The 21,361-nt window shown below is 41.3% G+C and overlaps 1 protein-coding gene across 3 annotated transcripts in view; it reads left to right on the forward strand.

The window, feature by feature from the left end:
• The first annotated feature begins 1,333 nt into the window (after positions 1-1,333).
• The window catches only part of LOC113133170 (A disintegrin and metalloproteinase with thrombospondin motifs 20), a 73,511-nt gene continuing 53,483 nt past the window's right edge, over positions 1,334-21,361 (forward strand). For 2 of the 3 annotated variants that reach the window (XM_026311782.1, XM_026311783.1), the window contains exons 1-4: positions 6,899-7,208; positions 7,396-7,748; positions 11,450-11,618; positions 19,622-19,872. In XM_026311782.1, coding sequence (XP_026167567.1) covers positions 7,118-7,208; positions 7,396-7,748; positions 11,450-11,618; positions 19,622-19,872 — 864 coding nt within the window. In that variant the 5' untranslated portion in view covers positions 6,899-7,117. Of the gene's footprint in view, positions 1,459-6,898; positions 7,209-7,395; positions 7,749-11,449; positions 11,619-19,621; positions 19,873-21,361 lie in introns of those variants that run through there. The other variant, XM_026311784.1, reaches the window with a different exon arrangement.

Genomic DNA, 21,361 nt, shown 5'->3' on the forward strand with positions numbered 1-21,361 from the left:
GAACCAAGCAAAATGTTTATGTATATGGAAAATTGATTTGGTTCTGAAGTGCTGGTGTGAAAACTGACCCTGGTCATAGCTGATGCCAAACCTCATGTAAGTGCTAATAAGTCAGGGGATGGGAAATTCAAGGATGTGTGGATTTATGTACAGATGTGTGTGTTTTGTGTATATAAGCAGATGTCATCCTGAGGCTTGAAGCCAAGCAAATGGAATGAAGTTATTTCCCACTGAGCTTTTTGGATGTCCCAATATCACCTGTCAACCCTGACCTATGGGCACTGATTATACTGAGGGATAGGTGGGGTGGGAGAAGGAACTTGCATGGGTATCTCTCTCTATACACTGGTTTTGTGTACAATGTTTAAGAGACAAAAAGAGAAAGAAAAGGAAAAGGTCACCAGTTTGTCAGAGTTAGAGGAAAAGCTCAATACCAGTTTCCCCCCATCCCAACTACTTAAAATCATTCACCTACCAACATCTCAGTAATTCCCACACTGACTCATCTGATTTGTTTAATCCATACACAAACAGGGATAATAATAATAATAATGAATAATCTGTTTTTCATCAACACTTCAAATGACTGTTTTTACATTTATTTTGAATACAGATTAAACTAACAGGTTACATATTAATTAGTGAGCCTTAGAGCTAAGCTACTTGTTTCACCCAGTTTTCACTTTTCATGATAATTGCCTCATCACTCTACTTATAGCACATACATCAGTTTTCTCATCTAACGCCAATAAGTGATAAATAATATAAATATAATAAATAAGTAAACTATTCCTGTAACACTGCGACTGAGTTGAAGCAAAAATGATGGCGAGCAGAGATATGTGTTCAGTAAATTCCATATAGAAGGTGGGCAATGTTTTGTCTCACTCAGTGTGTCCCCTGAACAGAAACAAAACTGACCTGTATTTTTCCATCAAACCCTCGAGCACACAAGTCAAACTCCAAAAATAATCTCTAACTCCAAAAGTACATGAGTGTTACTGGGATTAGTAAATACATTTTAAGATCTACTCCCTTGTACTACAAGGGATTATTAGTAATCATATATGCAACATATTTTAAAGTGTTAATGGCCAACAGTGCTCAGAAGTAACACTTATAAAACTAACAGTGCAGTCCAGAACATCCATAGTCCCATGCATTCACAAACATGGGAGCTCCAGCTCCAGGATGTTGTATGTTGTATGTAAGTGGAGCAAAAGGAAGATCCAAGGATCTCCTACGGGACTGTCATCAAATCCCATGAGTCACTGCCCGCTTAAAAGTCACAGCTGTTAATATCCTGAATACTAGGCAGCTGTCTCTGGAATGGCCTGTGCCACTTATCACTACTGGATTAGTTCAATGTGGGGCAAAAGAAAATACCAAACTCTGCAAAGTGAAATGGTCAGCATTTTGTCTTTTGGTCGTGCGTTGAGTAAAACATGATGACTGCTGGTAAGTTGTTTTGCTTATGGTAAGGAGCCATATAAGGTCATAGATCATTTTGCTGCCATTTAATGTCAGAATGTTGTCTGCTGGCCTGACGCTAAGGAAGCAAGCAAACTGAAAAGCTGATTTGTAAGTCTGCCTTCACCAGTTGTATTAACTGAAGAGGCCCATGCTGAAAACTGTTTTGACCTATTGCAGCAAGACAAAATCAAAAAACAAAAAAGCACTTTTCGCTGTGAAATGTGATTTAAATAAACATTAAAGGAAATCAGCAGTCACTATTTGTATTGCTGGGAAGGATACAGGGTTACCTACAGACAACTGCAGAAAGGGAATATGCTTTCACACTCTCAGTGAAACCTAATCAGTCAGAGACAGTCATGTGACTCGTGTAGCAGGCAACATGTTAGGAGTGGAGTGACAGTGTGCATGTCCTGGGCATGAAAGACTCACATAGCTTCTGTTTAAAGCATCGTCCACTCTGCATAACATTTATGAGCATGATGTCTTAATACAGTTTATGACCCCCATCATGGTGTGCAATCTTTTTAAAGTCTACATTAGCATTAAGTATGATCTCACTTCGCATGACTGAATGATTTGTCTCCCAATTTTAGAGTAATTGATACAATCATGTGATGCATTAAATTTGGTCTTTATGATACCAGACCTTTCCTGGTCACACCCTTTCCAGATCCCAAAAACACACATGCAGTGCAGGCCAAGCCCTACCTTTCCCCTGCACTCTTTATCCCTGAAAACCCTGACTAAATATGTTAGTCATAACAACCTAAAAAGGCTTAATATATCCAATGTTTTTGAGCTTTATGGGGCCCTGCCCTCAGCTTCTAAAAGAACATTCAAAATAAATATAGAAATGTGGCTCTAGTAAGAAACCAGCAGCAAAATCATTTCAAAAATAGCAGTAATAGGAATAATAGATATGCAATGTGCTAGAGACCAATTTGCACTTCTCAGTGTCCAAAGCAGAATCAGGAACAATTCAAAAGTAGCAAATGTGTAGTTTCCAGTTTCCATATATGGATAGAAGTATTAAATACCATTTCATTAATACGATTTTTTAAAAAATGTCATTCTCTTAATATTACTCCTTAAGCCCTCAAGTTCAGAGTTAGAGACTTAGTGATTTAAATTTTCATTTGGTTCTAAATTTGTTCCTTGGTAAGTGTGTAATCTTTCTTTTCTATATTGCAAAACGTAACAGGCAACTGCCCTGAACAACCCTTTCTGGCATTTCTGTGTGATGTAATAACCTCAGCAGTACAATAAAAAACACTGACCTAGCCATGAAAAGAGGATGTCAAAATACAGGAAAGCAGCAAGACCTCATCATTTATTTACACAACTGTGTCTTTACCACAGTTGCAATCTGAAATTAAAAAGGCTCATTGTTCCATTTCTTTCAGCAAACAAGAATCTTTTTGTTTTCTGTCAACCTTTTTTGTTATTTTTTTGTAATATGATGATTTATCAGTGAGACAGTACTGATGAGGGTGGTGAGAGAGTGCTGCTTTGACATTGCGTTATAGCTGTCTGCAGGGCTCAGACTGACAATGCCTCACTCAATGGGAGCAGGAAAGAGGCTGACAGATCACTGTGTTTAAAGGACACTTGGAATTCAGCGACTTATGAAGCTTCATTGCAGCAATGGGTAGGCGGAAGCCTCTTTAGGGGGTGCCTTAATCTTCGGTGCAAGCCAACACAAGTCTCAGGTGGCCGAGCTCCTTGATCACTCCACCATGAGAACCACCTGAACGGACAGAGACGGGGGAGGGTGGGAACAGACATAGGACAGAAAGGGGAGGTGTTGCCAGTATGTTATGGTAACTCCTTCAGTGACACAGTAACCTGCTATGTACCCCCACAGATTTTTTCATTTATCCTCAAACTATTCGAAATCAATGCACCATGCAGACAATAGTACAGCACACGAATGGACTTCTGGGCTCAGTACAAATTATATTTTTGTAACACAATCTTTTTGTTATGTAATGCTATAGAGGACTCTGCTAAGCTCTGGGAAATGTCATGATGAACTTGTCGTCAGATAAAAATACAACAATATGCAGTGATGTTTTACAGTTTTTGATTACCTTCCTTTGAGATATCATTCTCCTTGGTCATTTTAGAATCTGTGCACATGAGACCTTACAAGTGCACATATGGGTCAAAGGAAGCAGAGGTTGCAGCACTGCAAGGAGTCCTGATATATATCAGCAGGTATAGATCACTGTTGCAACTGGGGAGTTCAGACCAATTGAACCATAAGAGGGAGAGTGGCTCTGGAATAGTTTGAGCTCTCAGGCCAGCACTCTGCTCAAGATTGTGGTAAAGCAGCTGGGGAGGGGAGACAGGGTGGGGGTTGAACCCGGGACAATAAATCACCTAAGATGTCAGTTGAAGAGCTTCCACTTCTGCCTTTAGTTAGAGTCTACAGTAGGAATAACTGAGTGACGCACAGAGTGTACAGCACAGTGATTCTTGGAGCGCGCCAAACATATCTGGCAGCGATCTCTGGTATTGATTTTCCTAACGTTGATTCAGTGTAATATTGTAGGCTATGATGTAATAACATTACGCGACATTATATGACATTAACCCCGGCTACAGCACTGCATTGCTATCATGATATAAATCAGTGTCAAAAACAAAATACTGGGTAGAGTAAATGACTGACCAAGTAAAGAAAGCTCAAACAGGGAAGCCCAGTAGGAAAATAAGGAAGAAAGACACCTGGAAAAGGAAGAACACAGCCAAAGAATGAAAAATTAGAGCCACATGGTATGTAAAAAAAAATATGAAGGAGGATAAGGTTATAAAAAATGGAAGTGTTGCTGGCTTAACAGAGATTGGTAAATATTAGGACCTTACATCCATTAATCCATACGAACAAGATGAAGTGAACTTGCTGCAGTGGGAATACGCTCCAAATTTGAGGATTCCACAATGAAGAGAGACCCAAGGCAGAAACTGACTTATCAGAGACTTAATTCAGTACATGTGGCAGAAACTGGGCAGGATTCATCCATTAACCATGGCATCTGTGCAGAATTAATGAGAATGTGTGTAGCTACGCTCACCCTAAATAAACTGTCCACTGCAGTCATATGTGTAACTTTAAAATGTGCTATAGGTGATAAACACTAGTTATTGGCTGGATGGGTGAAGTGAGGTTAAAGTGATAGCTAGAGGCCTTGGCACCTGCTATGCAGCACAGGCTTCTATTGGTCGCCTCTCTGCAGAGTTGGATACGCTCTAAGAAAACTGCACATCTGGGGTCTCTAATTATTTCCACCCAAAAAAAAACCCCACTTTATATTAAGCTATCTTAAGTCTTTTGCCTTTCAATTAAAAAATTAAAAAATATATCTTTGTGACCATAATTCTTTTAAAAAATGTGACATTTTTTTTGTTCTGGAAAATAATTATTATATTTTGGAAATATTTACAGATTTTGTGGTTGAACGAGGCATTAGTAGCTTTATATCCTTTTGACACAACATGTGCTTTCTATAAACTGTATGTAAATATGCCTTTTTGTCCCAGCTGCCTTCTCTCTGTTAAATTCAGCTCTTTTTGCACATTCTCACGCTTAGATCTTTATGATGAAACAATGCTGACAGTGCTCTAATGGAATAAATAGCTTCACGGGAGGCTTGGAGACTGAATGAATAACACATCAGGAAGGCATCAGAGGAGTAAAAGTAGTGCGATCTTATTCGAAATAATAACTTCATCTCAGGGGCTCTTAAGTGTAAATGCGCCTTCAAACCTAGCGTACATCCATTCTATTACAAATGTCTTGAGTTTGGACTGTTTCCAGATGTGGTCTTCATTTTCATCTCGTTTCAGCACAAGTTCACTTCTTAACTGTGAATATTAGAATTTACACATATAACTAGAGAAACCTGACTTGATTGGGAAATTCTGAGATGTGATGATTTCTTTTCATAAGAGTTGACTGACTGGAACATAAAATGTTAAACAAAACAAAAAGGAGTCTTCTTTAATATTGTAGCTGTGAGCTTCTGTGTATTTGCAGTTATTTCAGGACCAGATCTGATATGTAAACACACACCCACGAAAAATGGATGTGGTAAACCACGGTCTACTACTGAGCACACAGTACTGTTTTTTTTTTAGTGTAAATGTGTCCATGATACCACAAGGTTCATAGAGAGCAAAAGTGTAAGAGAGAGGGGTAAAAGAGAGACTTTGAAAAAGTAATAGCCATGACTTGGAAACTAGATGTTTTGTGTCCAAGAGAAAGCTTGCAGGATCAAAATATGTTTCCGGAGAGCCCACCGAGTCTAATTATTCACAAAGCTGTAAAATTTGTCTTCAAAGGAAATGAAAAACAAGACTCCTTTCAAATGTCCATCAACTTTGTGCGAGACTTTATGTGCCCGGATGATTAACGAGAAGCTGACCACATCATGACCAAGGAAGTCTAATTCCCTCAATGGATGACAGTGAAGAATGACTCATAACGCTCTCTGTGCTAATTATTTTCTGCTTTGATTGCCTAATATTTTTCCCACAAGTTTAAATTGCTCACTACTCTGGATACCTTTAGAAAAGTTTGATTTATCCTTTTTTAGTAGGGACTACTACCACCCCACCCCCTCCACCCCCCACCCCTAACTTCCAGTCTCTGTGCCAGTTACCTTAGTCTGTCAAGTGAATGCAGAGAATGAAATCAGTCCATGGTCAAACTACCTCAACAAACATACCAACCTGTGAGGAGTGTCACGGACACATGTATAGTTATTATTACTTTAATTGTATTCCCTGCCACTACCCATCTCATTACCAAAAAAAAAAAAGCTATTACTGCATACTGATTGTCAGTGCTCTCTGGTGGCCAAACTACATAATGGAGACACTAAATGACCTTAAGCAGATCTTTGGCCTTAAAGTGCTGCAGGTTCTTCTTATTTACAGATTCCAATTGAACTGATACAAATATTGTCAATGAGAAGTTAATATCGGCCAAGTCAATATAGTAATAATGCAACCCAAATATTATTATTATTGGCCACCTTGGATATTTCACAGTTAAGACAATAAAAGGCTCATATTGCTATATTATTCATTTTTCTCCTTGAATAAAATATGGGCATCTTATTTTCTCTGATACTCATGATCCTCAGTCTAAATTCAACATATTGTAGTTGACTTCGACACTTCCTAACACTGCAGCACTGAAGCTTGTCCCTTGTGTGGTGGTCGAGGCGCACTCACCATTGGCTCAGGAGCCTATAGGGGCGTTGCTCTGCAGAGTGCTTAGGGTGCACGGGGTGTTGTAGGGATGGCTAAGAGAGAACGCACTTGGCACTGATCCCTCTTTCAGTATAGACTCCGGTTTTACATTTGGCTTTTTTTTTTTTTTTTTTTTTTTTTTGACAAGGATGAGTGTGTCATAATTAGTTTGCGTTCATAGAGGGTAGTGGATGCACGTTAAGCAATGCGATGAGGCCAGTGCACTTTGCAAGACTTGCGCTGCAGAGAGCCTCCGCGGATCCCACGACCTGTTGCTGTTGACAAGCCGGGGAAGAGGAGAGGGAGAGCCCCCGAGTCGCTCGGGAGAGACAGAGGGTACTGCCTTGGAGACGACAGCCTGGGTTTATTCGCGGAGGAAATCATGCAGTTTGCGATCTGGCTGGTTGGACTAATGTGTCATCTGTCAGCACTTGTCTGGGGCACTTTGCAATACCAATTGCACCCGAAACAAGGTAGAGTTTTGTTAGCATTTATGAGTATGGGTAATTGATAGGGTTGAATTTGTTTGAATATTAGTCTGTGGTGTTTGGGAGTGATAGCAGCTGTACAGTGGGGTTGTCAGGCTGCACCACATGTAGTAACCAGACTGAGGGATTGCCGTTATGTCTCTGAATTAGTCGTTTCTCTGGTTGTTTGCAGAAAGTTTCATCAAGCAGCTGTCATCCTATGAAATCATCACGCCGCTCCGAGTGAATGACTTCGGAGAATCATTCCCCCACAAATTGCACTACAGGAGGAGACGCAGAAGTCTAAGTGATGAGCTGTCGGGCTTACGGGTTCACTACAGGATTGATGCGTTCGGGGAACGCTTTCATCTCAATCTGACCGCAGACTCCAGCTTCATCGCCCCCTCTTACACAGTCGCACACTTGGGAGCAGATCAGAGCAACGACACGGACTCCCACTTGCGTGATATGCGCCACTGCTTTTTCCGTGGACACGTCAACGCCAAGGGGGAAAACCCCGCAGTCTTCAGCCTGTGCACTGGCCTAGTGAGTACTGACTTTTCCCTGCCTTTTTCAGACGCTTTAATCAAGATAATACATAGAGCCCCCCCCCCTCCCCGTGGTTTCTCCTGTTTCAACGCTTCCCATCCACGCATGTCCTCAATAACCCGCAGGTTGACGTGAAGTGTGTAGGAGTGTAACAAGAGCAAGTGTTACTGGACTAATGTCACTGAGGAGGATAGCAGCCCTGCAGCTGTAGGTGATGCTTCTATTCAGTCAGGGCATCAGAGGGGTGCAGGAGACCGGGTGTGGATGGGGACATGCATCCTCTCCACCCCAAGTGCTCTTGACCAACAGAGGCTAAAAACCATGATCAGCTCCATGGTTGCAGTTCTGTGGTCAGGGCCAGGAAAAGACAGTTTTTCCCTACACAGATCTGTACCCTAAAATATGCACGAGTGCAGGTATTGTTGTCATGCCTGTGCTCTTACTTTATCATCCACTTTTCTTTTTGCTGCTGCAGGAACCACCAAGCCCTATTATTGTACACTGTGCAAAAGTGAGAAGCTAAATCCTTTAAAATGATCTGTTAATCCATGAACAACGAGAAACATTTGCTGTGAGGACTTACCTGCAGATTGCTGTTGAAACTAAACTACAATTAATAGATTGGTGTAGACAACAAAAGAAGCTGTCTGATCATCAGATCAGTCTAACATGAGAATAATCATTAGTTGCAGCCCCCAAACAGACATAATCATTCAGTCTAACAGAGCTGCTTGTGCCCTTTATCATGGCTGTTAGATCTTATGGGGCTATAATGAAGTTCTTAGGTAATAATGGGTTTACAGCTCCATTATACCATTTGAGGATCCTGATTCACAAGTCATTCAGTTTGCTGATTGTTGTGTGGGAGAATATGATAACTGTTGAAGGGGATGACTTCATGGGTCACATAAGGTTACTGGTCCAGGGCCACAAGGTTGACCTCAGTCGCGCCAGCTGGATTCTGGTGTGGACTCTGTGTGGCGGGGGGGAGTTTGGCTGCCCACCACGATGCAGACAGGAGGACCTTAGCCTTGGATTCAACCACCCTGTCAGAACCCCTATCAGTAACATAATCCTTATTTTAGATAGGTGCACTGTGTACAGTACCAGGATAGCAGGTCACAGAATGGGGATCAGCTGCACTCTGAGGCTTTTGAAGTAGTATATCCAAAATACATGTAATGATTGTACCCTTGGCATAATGATTATGTATTATAGCTCAGTGAGGATTAGCTCCCATTCAGTGTAGCTTTGGAGAAAAGAGACCACCCCATCCAGTTTTTGTCATATTTGTATAGGAATCTAAGAAACATGAGGTACAGAGGAATTATCAGGGTAATAAGCTTTTAATTGCCCCTCTGCCCAACTTTGATGTATGACTTACTTATCCAAACATGTTTGTATCCTTTTTCAAGCAAATCTTTATTGCTTATCTGCATCATCACTCATTGAGAATGACAGGACAATGGACACTGCACCAGAGGCTGTTGGGTCATAAATGTGCTTAGATCTGATCACTGGGGCTTAATGGCCAGGCACATTTTGTTGGGATGAGGTCATTAAGGAATAATTAAGCCCTAAAACAAAGGGGTCATTCTAGAAAAAGCAGGTTCCCCTTTTGTCCAGAGTTGCTTAAAGCCGTCCCCAGGGGGGAATTGGGGGAGGTGGGGGTGGGGTTGAGGAGCTTTTGGCCTTTTCAAAGTGAGTTGTGATTGGGCAGAAAAGAGGAAAATACTGTGAAAAGAAAGACAACTGCCAACGAAGGTTGTGGGGAATTTAAGGATTGCTCACAGCGTGGGAAATGTTAGTTTTTGAAGGAGCTCTGTCTTCCAGTTCATTCACATAATAGAAGTGTGTGGTGAGTCAGCTTGTCCTGAGAAATATGACTCTCTTCACTCCAGCACCAAATGATGTATCTCTGTGTAAAGATCAGGCTCATGACGCCTTTATGTCCTATTTAACTTCAGAGAGTGTATGTCACCTTTGGATGACTCAGCAGCCGCTGGATTTGAGAGTGTCTTTGTGGGATAAAACGAATGTGTGCCAAGTCATTCTGTCCATGTCATATTGTGACTGACCCATGTCACGAGCATGATCCCGCTTTAAACTGTCACTCAGTTGTAAGATAGAGTTCAACACCCACTACTAAACAGCAGCCATTGTGTCTGTCCAAACGTTTGGCAAATTTGCTGCTGACCTAATGCTGGGAAACCCTGAAACTCTTCCCCCTTTTTTTTTGACTAAATAGACATTTGTCTGTTCAGTATTCTCTTAAACCACATGAGAACTTTAGAAAGGCTCAACCATAATCGTCTAATTATTGTTAACTCACCATAGATAGTGATTTACAAGATACAGGTAAACATCTACCAGTCGTTACTCTGGATAAGTCATTTATTATGTTTAGATCACTACAACAGTGGTTGTAGTAATTTACTGTTTCATGATATCAGCATTCTTTAGGTGGACCAGGTTTATCACACAGTTCAAACATGTAAAATGTAATATTCATGGAGAGTTTTAGTTGTACACAGGAGTAAATGTTTATGGAAATGTATAACTCTAAGATGGAACAATAATTTGTTGGGACTGTTTCTCTGAATTTGCTCCAGGTATGACCTTCATATTAGGCTCAAAAAGTTGTGAGTGAAAGAATTAACTTTGTGTTAATTATTTGTGTTGGGCTTGCAATGCCTTGTTACTGAAAATACTTCTAAGAAGAGTAACATTGAGTGCTTGTTCCAGCCTCTTGTTCACAGTAAACTTTGCATCTAAAGTGACCAGTCTCTGTACTACTCTACTCTGTGTTTGGCAGAACATAAATGTTGATGGATTTTTACACATCTAAAAAAAGATGCAGGGCGGCATTAGAGACGGCATTAGGCTCTGGGGTCTGTTTCAGTTGCTTCTATTCTATCATGTTTTCACCAGCTTATTACACTGCAGCACTGAACACCGCTTTTAAGGCCCATGTGTGATATATAGGTGCAAGTCAACTAATCCTTCACTCTTTGAAAAGTAAGAAGGGAAAGGTACACATACAGTTTGTACATGTTTTCCATATCTGATTTGTATGTTTTTCATTGTCATACATCTATCACTGGTGGGGATGGTTATGGAATGATGCTGTCTTAAAGATAACATTCCAGTGTCTAATATCCTGTTTAAGTGTGCAGATGAAATTACCATACAAACACCATTGTGCCTCATGGCTGAGTGAACTAAGAAGCTTTGTGAGAGGCTGAGCTGCCAAATCAATATTAGCATTCCTCTGTCAGTAGCTCTGTCCATGTATGATGATGTCATTCCTCCCAGTGTCAGGTTGTGAGGGGAGATGCATTTTCACAGTTATAACAACTGCTCTGATGACAGCTGGGTAAATGTAGAAAAAGCTTAAAATGTATCACAGTTGTCCTTATTTCTCAACTGTCTTCTAATCTTGTGGTTCCAGTTTCAACAATGATTAATAATCACCTCTCAGATATTCTTTAAAGCGTCTCTGTCAAAAACAGAGCTTGATCAAAAGCATGGAAATAATGTACACAGTGGAGCTCAAGGGCAAAACGATTAGATCATAACCTCTCTGCCCTGATCTGTAAACTGAAGCTACACACACACACAGCAGTGTATGTACACATGCAAGTGCATGCTTCATACCAGTGTCATCAATGACCTCTCTTTTTTTTTTTCTTTTCTAGATTGGGACTTTTACAACACAACATGGCGAATACTTCTTGGAGCCTCTTTTAAATGCTGCGGGGGAGGAATATGATGAAGAGCACAACAAACCTCATCTTGTCTATAGACACGAGAGGAAGAGGAACATTTCAAATACCAATAACAACACAGAACCCTGTGCTGCCCCAGGTAACAGACTACAGTCTGCCTAACTATAGCGTCTGTAACCACCGTCTGACTTTCACATACAAACACTCACCTCCTGATGACCTGCATTCGCTTTCTGAGCATGAGTACTCCACTAAAATGTAAATTACACTTTGTCACGATCTTTGGCTTGCAGGATACCCAAAGATTTCAGAGTTGATTATGGGGTATGAGCGAAAACTCCTCAACCTAATTAAGAAAAATGTGCTCCAGCACTGCCTGATATTTTCACTGATGTTGCTGTTTGAGGATTCAATCGCAGTTTTGTGGCTGAAGCTCAGAGGGAAGGAGTTATTACTTTTCAGTTTGCAGTTGCATTGAAAAGAGCTGAAGAGCTTTTCTGCTTGAGAGGCTGCTTAAAAATTCCCCCAATTTGATTTGAATTTTTATGGTAGAGGCTTTTGGGTGGTGGAGAGGCCCTCGAGAGAAAGCAGGGTGACTGAGTGGAGTTCACCAAGATAGAAGGCGTTTTCCCCAGAGGGAGCTCCGTGGGCGGCCTTTGTTGGGTGATGCAATAAATCTTTTATGTGCAGACTGCTTGATTTGCTGATGTTGTCTGAACTCAGCCATTGTTGCCCGGTGGTGGCCATTGTGTGTGGCGGCAGTTTAAAGAACTTGGACTGACCTGATGAGCCAGGCCAATGCCTTCATAATATGCTTTGCCCTTTCACTCATTCAGTGTGTATGTGTAGCAAACAGAGACAGTGAAATCTGGAGAGCCTCATAGCCCCCACTATCAGACCCTTTTGAATATACTCACACTTGAAGAACTGGGTTAGTGTAGGCCTGGTGAATGCCTGCTGATTTCTGCTGTACCAGGAGTTGTTTACAAGGTATTTGAGATACATCCTGACTACAAACCACTATACTTCAGGTAAAAAAATGTATTCAATATATAGCATGTAAATAATGCCATAGAGGATGATGCAGATATGGATGAGACACCTGTAGGGATTCATGTAAGGATAACATTTAAACAATGAGCCAGACGATTAAAAGAGCCAGTAGGACTGTGAGGTGTCCCAGGCTGCGGCTTCTCAGCTTTATCAGATAGGTCTCTCTCCAGATGCGGTGATAAATAGGCTCTTTGAAGGCCACACTGAGCCAAGACTAACAGGGCTGTCCTGTCTTTTTATGGGAAGGAGTGCAGTACACGCAGGTTAGATATAAACACTGGCTTGGCACGTGTCGTCGTGCTTGCAAAACACTTGTAGTTGCTGCTCCTGGTCTTGGATTCAGACAGAACATGTAGCTCTGGGTACTGTGGTCTTGTCACTGTAATGTAGCTCTTTCTTTCTCTTTACTTCACTTTACACCATTTCTGTACAGTATATCTGTCTCTGCAGACTCTGTTTCTTCTTTATGTTTCTTCTAACCACAGTCTAATTACTGAGAGAGAGAAAAAAAAGTGTCAAGAAGCACAAGACCACCACATAGAATGATTGTTAGCTGAGGAAAACCTAGATCTCTTAGGAGCTGTATTTTTTAAAATGTTTTTACAGCAACAGTGATAGAGCATTTAGTTGAAAAAAGTGAAAGCTTATTGGATTGCATTGAAGCTTGAAGCTAAGCACACATACAGTAGCAAACTAGAACTCTGGGGTTAACAGAAAATATTCATGTTATTTTAGTTTAGTAGATTTTAGTAGATAGTAGATTAGTAGAACTCTCACAGGCACTGATTTATAGAAAGTTAAGAAACAACAGTTTCTGGTTTATTGTGTAAATGATAGACCCAGGAACCTGTGGTGTTAAAATAAGGGCAGATTCCTTTCTGAGTATCTTCTTGTTTTGAGGAGCTATAAAAGCATTCTTTGTCAGGGTCGGTTTTCTCTCTTTCTTTCTCAACTTTTCATTTTTGTGAAAATGACTGTTGTCCTAAATCAAAGCTGGGAGCTGGGATATGGGTGCTGGGGGGTTTGGCAGGTTTGGAACTTTGAGAACCGCTTGAGTTTTAGGAGCTGTTGAGGACCGAACATGCAAACTATCCTAGTTGGTCCAAACACATGGAAATGCAAAATGTTGGACAATGCCTCCAATCTGCTAGCCAGGCAGCCTCTCCCATCTGTAAAGAAATTCTTTGGCAAGATCCATTTACTCACGGTGGTGATTATTATTCTTTATCATCTACTTTTCTCTTTGCTGTGCGCTGAAAGAAAGCATCTCTTTGAAAACAGCAAAGATGAAACAAGCTGTGTTTTATCAAGCAAGTCTCCAGGAAACAGAATGTATATCAGAAGAAAGATATCTCCGGCGTGATAAGCCTTTCCCTCACATATGACGTCTCCTAGTACTGCCTCAGTCAGCTGCAGACAGCACAAATGGAATTTCAGTATGTAAGGTCAGTAAGAGTTTCCAAATTTTCATTGGGCTCGTTTGCAAAAATGCGTTGAAAGGACAGGATGGCTATGTTTCCACATAGATGAATTTAACAACAATGACATTTTGTTTTGAACTTTAAACTTGTCAACACTCATACATACAAATACGTTGTCGTACATGAGCCATCGCTGCCTGTGAAGTGTCAGAAGGAGAAGTGCAGAAGTGCAATTCTATGAGCTTTTAAAGTGTTCCCTTAATGGAAAAATATGTTGTTTTTTCAGCAATCCTGACAGGGTTGCCTTCAGCTGCTTTTAATCACTGTGTGTGTTGTGCACTGTTGATATAGCACCACACATCTTTGTATGCACTGTTGAATGGATGCAACTTTTAAATGCATTTTAAATGCAAAGTTTCAGACTAACCCTGCCCAAAAAGGAGTGAGCCCAATAACTGGAATGAAATTAGACCTCACTTCCTGACATAGCTCTATCAGTGTTCCTTCAATGTCAGCCAACCTGGGTGGTTTCACCGCTGTTTAGAATACCTCTGGAGTAGATAGCTGTTGAGTGGGTGATTAATGTTTTAAAGTCCCACAGTGCCTTGTTGTGCCTTGTTCTAGCTTTTAAAAGCCTCAGAGAATGACGCTTACCGGGCTCAAATCACAACACATCTCCGACCTTTAATGACACATTCTACAAGGTGTCTGTCTCTGAGCTTGCATGTGAATCCCTGTGTAGTCCTTTGGTAGAGATAGCCACGAGGATGGGGGTGGCTACAGATAGGGGCAGATTCTTCTCTCATGTCCTTCCCTTTGCTTTCAAAAATCCATGCGAAGACAAGCAAGGGGTGGTGGGAAGGAGAGCTGTGCGGTATCTCTTTCTCACAGTTGTTGGTGATGATTCTCAAGCTGTGAGGTGTCATATTTTGTCTGAATTAGAAGCACTGAATTGAATACAGACAGCTTGACAACAAACATTAGCAACTGAAAACCCAAACACCAATCTTTCTTTGTTGGCTCCCCAGCATGTCACCCAATTTCTTGATGGCTAACTGAGGGGAGCCAGGACAGCGAAGTGACTGGCTTTGATGCAGAAATACTTGGCACACATGGCATCTGTGCCCCTTGACCCCCAACACAATCACGGTATGGGAATCCCCCCCTTGGTGCCCACTGTGTATACATGGTAGTTCGAAAGCTAGCATCAGGTTTTTAGTCAATGGGTTCATTTACATGGAAAAATGCCCTCCCCCGCCTGGGGTTTGAACTAGCCGACTTGAATCGCTGCCCGCTCTCCCTTTGCGCTTTCATGTATGTGAATAGACGCACTTGTTGATTGTGACCTCACATCTCTCTTTGTTTGGAGTCGCTCAGTGGATGGGTGAATGTGACCTTGAGAGTTTCCCCTCCAAGAGGTGCGTGGTTACTGGGCTTGCTGGCTTGTTTGCTGAGAGCTGGAACTATGTATGTATTAAGCTTTTTGTTTCCCTCTTAACTCTTGCTCTTGACAGGGGTCAGGAAAGGTGACCAACCAGAGTGTGATGGACGTGTGCTGATCACTCAGACAACCTCTCTCACCTTTAGGGTCTGGCTTTTCCAAAAGGCTTAGCCTTGCCCTGTGCCCTTTTGGCCCCTGGACAGACTGAACCTCCCCCATTCCAGGAAGTACCTATTGTTACTAAAAGTTTATTTATGAGCTTTTGTGTGCATACAGAGATGCTTGTGTGTGTGTGTGTGTGTTTGCATCAGGCGTCAGTGTCACCTCCCTAGGCTGTCAATGAGTGAAGTATCCCACTGAGTATTAGGAATTGCTGAACGAGCAGTGCAGAGGAATGGAGAAAGTTTTTGCTTCATGTGTTCGAGCAGTCCCAGCCTGCGCTGCATGTGCCTGTCTGTCTTTCCCCAGAGCTTGGCAGAGGCCCCAGGCTTTTCTCAAGCTCCTACTGCCTGTCTTGCTGCCTCTACACCTGCTTCTTGAAAGTAGCTTTCTCACCCACTGCCTTATTACCGGCCTGTAAAAGATTTAGAATTTATGTCTTCTTTTGATAGTCCTTTAAGATGGACATAGCCTTTTCTTTGAAATCAGAGCTAATAATGTTAGTCTTAATTGCCAAATGCGAAAGATATGTTTTGTCATGCACTGGCTGAAAGTCTTGAGTCAACATGTGTAGTAGTTTTGACTAATGTGCAGGTTTCCCCTTCAAGCATCATGCTCTGTTCCATCATTAGCCTCCAATTTCACACTGAATGACAGATCGTATAAGTAGTTAATAATATGGTCCATTGCACTTATTGTCATCTGATTTGAAGATAACAGATACTCTGAACAGGGCCAAACACGGCTGGGCTGCTACAGACAGACTATAACTTTAATAGTTGCCATGTGTCTGTCTGCCCTGAGGCCTCAAACCTATTGAACCCAATGTGTTATGTTGTCTCGGGAGTTCCTGTGACAGATTCCAGCTGGGGCTATTTTCTGCCACTGTCTACTGTCTGGGCATTCTTAACAGATGGCAGCAAATTGGAATAGTTTGAGCAACTTGAGTGACAGAGACTGACTGCATGGTGGCATGGGCAACAGCCAGAGGTGAGAGGGGGTAACGTGCGACCAACGGTTTCCCACTGAGGTGGACTGAAGAGAGGCAAGGGCCATTGCAACATCAGTGTCATCACCTGTGGCTCTGACTATTTATCATGTAAGATGGCAGACATCAGTCTAAACTGCAAACCTGCTTTGGCTATGCAAAGCAAAACTACTGTTCAAACTACTTTTAAATTCGTTTATGTGTTGTCTGTATTGGAGGAGTTTAGTATAATTGTATATATATGTATTCTCAGTTGTGATATGTATATTCAAATTTTTACTCATATTGCAGAATTGCAGGCAGTTAGTGGAAGACTGTTTAGTTTCACTGATTTAAAAACTGAATGTCAGAAGCATCCTGATCCTGACAACAGCAACCCCTTCAGGAGTCCACATCTATGAATACCATTTTATTTCTTTTAAAAAAAGGTTTGCTCCTCCAAACACACTACATTATTCAGCTGATCACTGTGCTGTCTTTAACATGTCTCTGAGCCAACATTAACGACTAAACTTTTAGTACTATAAGTGTACAAAGCCCATCATCTTCCAATGAGGTCAAAAGTTGTGGCACGTAGTTTTAAAAGGCTTTTTTTTAACAGCAACAATTAGCTGCCTTTGCTTCTCTCTGTCTAGCCACTCAATTGAACTTAATTGTGCCTCTGTCTGCAGGAGCTTCAACATTTTTTCCTTCTTGGGTTGTACTGTCAGTCATGTTGGAGTAAGCAGAGCCTTGTAAAGAAATAAGACACTGCCTATAATCAGTGTCAGGTATACTGTCTATTTAATGGGCACCTGGGGAATAGGGTGCTTTAACTCTGCAGGGGCCATTGTAATAGAATGTCAATTAGTTCAACAATGAAGAGTGTGTGCACTATTGCTGGGTTCTTGGCATCGATACTTTAGACAGAGAATCAGACAGTCAAAGAGCAGCTCTTAAATCTATATTAAAATCAATATTTCTAAATGCTTACACCGGGGCTTATTTTATCGAGCATTGCATGAGCTCACTTCTATAGGCTTATGCTCTTTGATAGTGCAAAAAGAAATGTGAGTAATGCTGAATGGGTGCCCAGTGCACAGAGGGTGAGGTAATGTCCAGAGGGTCAGGGCAATCACCCCTGTCTTTTCATGGTGTAAGTAGCAGCTCACTACCTAATGAGATGGGGATTTGAACCTAAGGCGATTTGGGAAAGGTTGTGTGTGGCTAATCTGCACTGATTCAAAGGCTATTATAACAAGAGACCATATTTTTCTACCTTCTCCTCCTCTTCTTCTCTTTTTTCATCTTACACTCGCTTGCCCTGAGTCTTAACACCAGTTTCTGTAGATGTACATACTCTTCCGTGCTTTGATAATCCCTTTGATGTCAGAGCTTCTGCAGTGATGACTCTGTTTAAGGGGTTTAGTGTACTGGGTTTGGCCCCAGAGAGATTTTTCCTGGAAAATACAAAGCTCTGGGCTGGCCCAGCTGCCTGGGCTGTGTGCACGGGCAGGGAAAGGCTTGGCGCTGACTTGGATGCTCACGCTGGCACTGGCATGGGGCTCAGCCTCACGGCAGCAAGAGCTATGTGCCATTGTGCCAGGGAGTCACGCTCCACCTCGTGTGCCCGCTGGGGGCATCGCTTGAGTAATCTCAAAGCGCCCAACAAGTTTTCTTTCTTTCCTCTTTCTTTTTTTTTTCCTTTTCTCTGACCTAACAGTTCCACACAATCTCTCTCTGTCTCACTGTCCAGAAAGATTGAGTGTTTAGAAGACAATGGCTCTCTTCAATATAATCGGGTTATCCAAAGTTGATGGTCTTCAAACTATGCTTGGCTTGGCTCTGATAGTCATCTAAGCACAGAATGTCATTTATTCAGTGAATGTACATTTATTGTTTGGACTTTCTCTAAATTGTTCATTCTTATAGGTACGTGTACATGTGTTATGTTAAAGGCAACAGAAAATGTTGTAGATTATTTTTTATAGTTGTAACAACTGGAACAATGTATTTTAGCTGTAATGGAAAAGGAAATTGTCAAAAAATATCAGGTGTTGCCTTGACAGCTGTTGCTTCTGTGCATTTACGTGATTTACCATAGATTTCTGCTACATTTATCTGACACTTTGTCTGGTAGCTGCTTAAATCCATCTTCCTCTAGCTGTGAGATGGCAGAAACTCCTATAAGCGGTCGTTCTTAGATAGTATCACATCTAACATATTTTCACCCACTGTAGATCTGGACATCAAACTGACCTGTATGTTATGTTTTGTCAAACGGACAATTTCAACTATGGAAATCCACTCCACATTTTTGATCTTGGCTGAAGTGTGTTGACATTCGAATCATGCAGCAGATTTTTGATGTCTAGTCATTACCTTGATTGATGATGTTGAAGACTCATCACTTAGTTTTCAGTATGGTTTGCTAGACAGTAACAGACATGCTCTGCAGATGTCCCCAACAAAATGATGTTTTTACCGCAGCTGCTCACTGCCTGTGAGCTCACCCTCTTGTCCACTGCTTTGTCTGTGCATTTTATTCCAGACTCCATCAGAAAACATTGCTGTGGATAGATGCATGTACATGATCTTTTGCAGATCCCCTTTCTCTCCAACAAAATAAGACCTTTCTAGTGTGTTTCTCTGCATCTGTATCTTTTAAATTCATGGTGAAGCAATCTATTTCTCTTAGCCAGCTCAACACGTGCAGTTCAGCTGAGAGAATGTCAGTGGAGTATGCACTGTATATGGGTGTCATTTATTTTTTCCATCTGAGGCTGCTGCTGAAGCCAAAGCCTATGAATGGAATAATGTCAGTCTGCTGTTAAACATATTTAACTTGTTGTTATGGCAGGTTTTTGCCATTCGGCATGCCTCTGTTATGTCATCAGCAAAGCTAAAACTCTCTGCTCTTAAAACGGAGATGTACCACCCTTTCTCATAAAATACCTTTATAATATAAAGTGGTGGGTGTCGATTGTCGATAAATCTGAGAGGTTGATAATCCAATTCTAGCTCAGTGCTGAGATTCAAATTCTCACGAAACAGTGGCAAACATCATCAACGCACTTTGACATTTTTTTTTTTTTAAACAGATGACTCCAAGAAGCCAATCTCTTTGGAGAGCAGGGAGAATATGGGAGAGGAGCTGGACTCTCTCAGAGCCAATATAGACGATCAGCACATTTATGAAAAAAACTCTAGCACACATCCCGCATCGCCACGCAGACGGAAACGCTTCCTGTCCTACCCTCGCTACGTGGAGCTGATGGTGACTGCGGACGCCAAAATGATGCAACACCATGGAAACAACCTAGAACACTACATCCTAACAATCATGTCAGTAGTAAGTAAAATAATGTTTCTAAAAATTATTATTATGGCTTAATGTTGATGACTGTTTCACATTTTGTTGTCTATAAATTGTTGATTCGTTGTGAGTTTGGTGTGAGGGTTTTGGGTCAACACTACAGTTTTATGTGTTTATGTGGTTTTGAGATGTTGGAATTCTAAATTCTTCTCTCACTCTTTGTAGAACTTTTGGTGTTAGAGGTTTGGTGACATAGGGCTAATGTTAACTAACTCATAAATAGCAATATGTACACTTATAGATGCTGCATTGGGGCTTCTGAGATGCATCTAGCTGGCATTAGTAACACATGTGAACGAGATAGTTAAAGCATGGAAATGTGGCTACTGTTTTTTTTTTTTTATTATAAACCCTGATGTATTATGCTGGTGCAGCAACCTAAGTGGCCCAGGTAATTGTTAAAACCCTGACTCAACACCTTGACCTCTTAATGAGCCCCATAGATGACCGGAAAAGCTGCTTTGTAATTATTGGTAATCAAGCCACTAACACGATGTCAAAGCACAGTAGGTTATTATTTGTGCTGAACTGTGTGTACTTTCCATCTCTCACCAGTATGACATAATGTTGAAAACTCTCTTATGAAGGAGTAATGATTGTCACTGTTATTCTTAAGTGATGTTGATAGGGTACAGTGAGTGACTGTATCAGATCCGTAGAATTGTGATCTTCACAGTCTCTTAAGCACTTTATGTTTGCAAGGATTTATCCAAACCAGCCAATTTTAAGCAAAACAGAGAATTATACCAAACCTGATTCCCTGGGCTGATCTAAATGAGATTTTTAAGTATTGGTCATGCTGATTAAGTGCCTGATCACAACACATACTGATCACTAGGTGTATTATTTTCCTTTAGAGATAAATCTTTCGACAATCCACTGGTCCAAACAAACTGAATGTTTAAAAAATAAATTTCAAAGAACTTTAGCTAGATACTATAACGATGGTCCAACATACATTACAGTTCCCCTCACTTCTGGTTCTTAAACTGATCATACAATATTGGAATAGAATGTACAGAAGCAGGTTTTGTGTCACAGTTGGACTAAGAGCAAGCAAAGCTCCTTTTCATGCTCTGGATAAGCCTAGGCCACGATTGCATCCTTCCAGGCTACAACAAGTCAAATGTTTATAGTGGACTAATGAGTTCCTGTCAGTAGGCTGCACATGGCCTCGGGAAGTTTACTGGCCAAGCATGACTGGGGTGCGCAAGAAGAGAGGAGGGGGGAAAACTACCAAGGAAATGTTTTGCTGTCCTGACAAAGGGATTCTGAGCTGCAGCTTTGCTGAAGTTATACAATTGTTGCTGGATCCAGGTTGTAGTTTATTTTTTCTTTGCTAAGGTCTGTGGGGGAATAATTGGTTTTAATATCCTATTCATTAAACTTACCCTGAAGGAGACATTCTTTTTCTGTTTTTCCTTTTTTTTTTTACTTCAGTGACCTGTTAAACCCCATGGAACTT

Source organism: Mastacembelus armatus, chromosome 6 (genome assembly GCF_900324485.2).
Source record: "Mastacembelus armatus chromosome 6, fMasArm1.2, whole genome shotgun sequence".
NCBI classification, from domain to species: domain Eukaryota; kingdom Metazoa; phylum Chordata; class Actinopteri; order Synbranchiformes; family Mastacembelidae; genus Mastacembelus; species Mastacembelus armatus.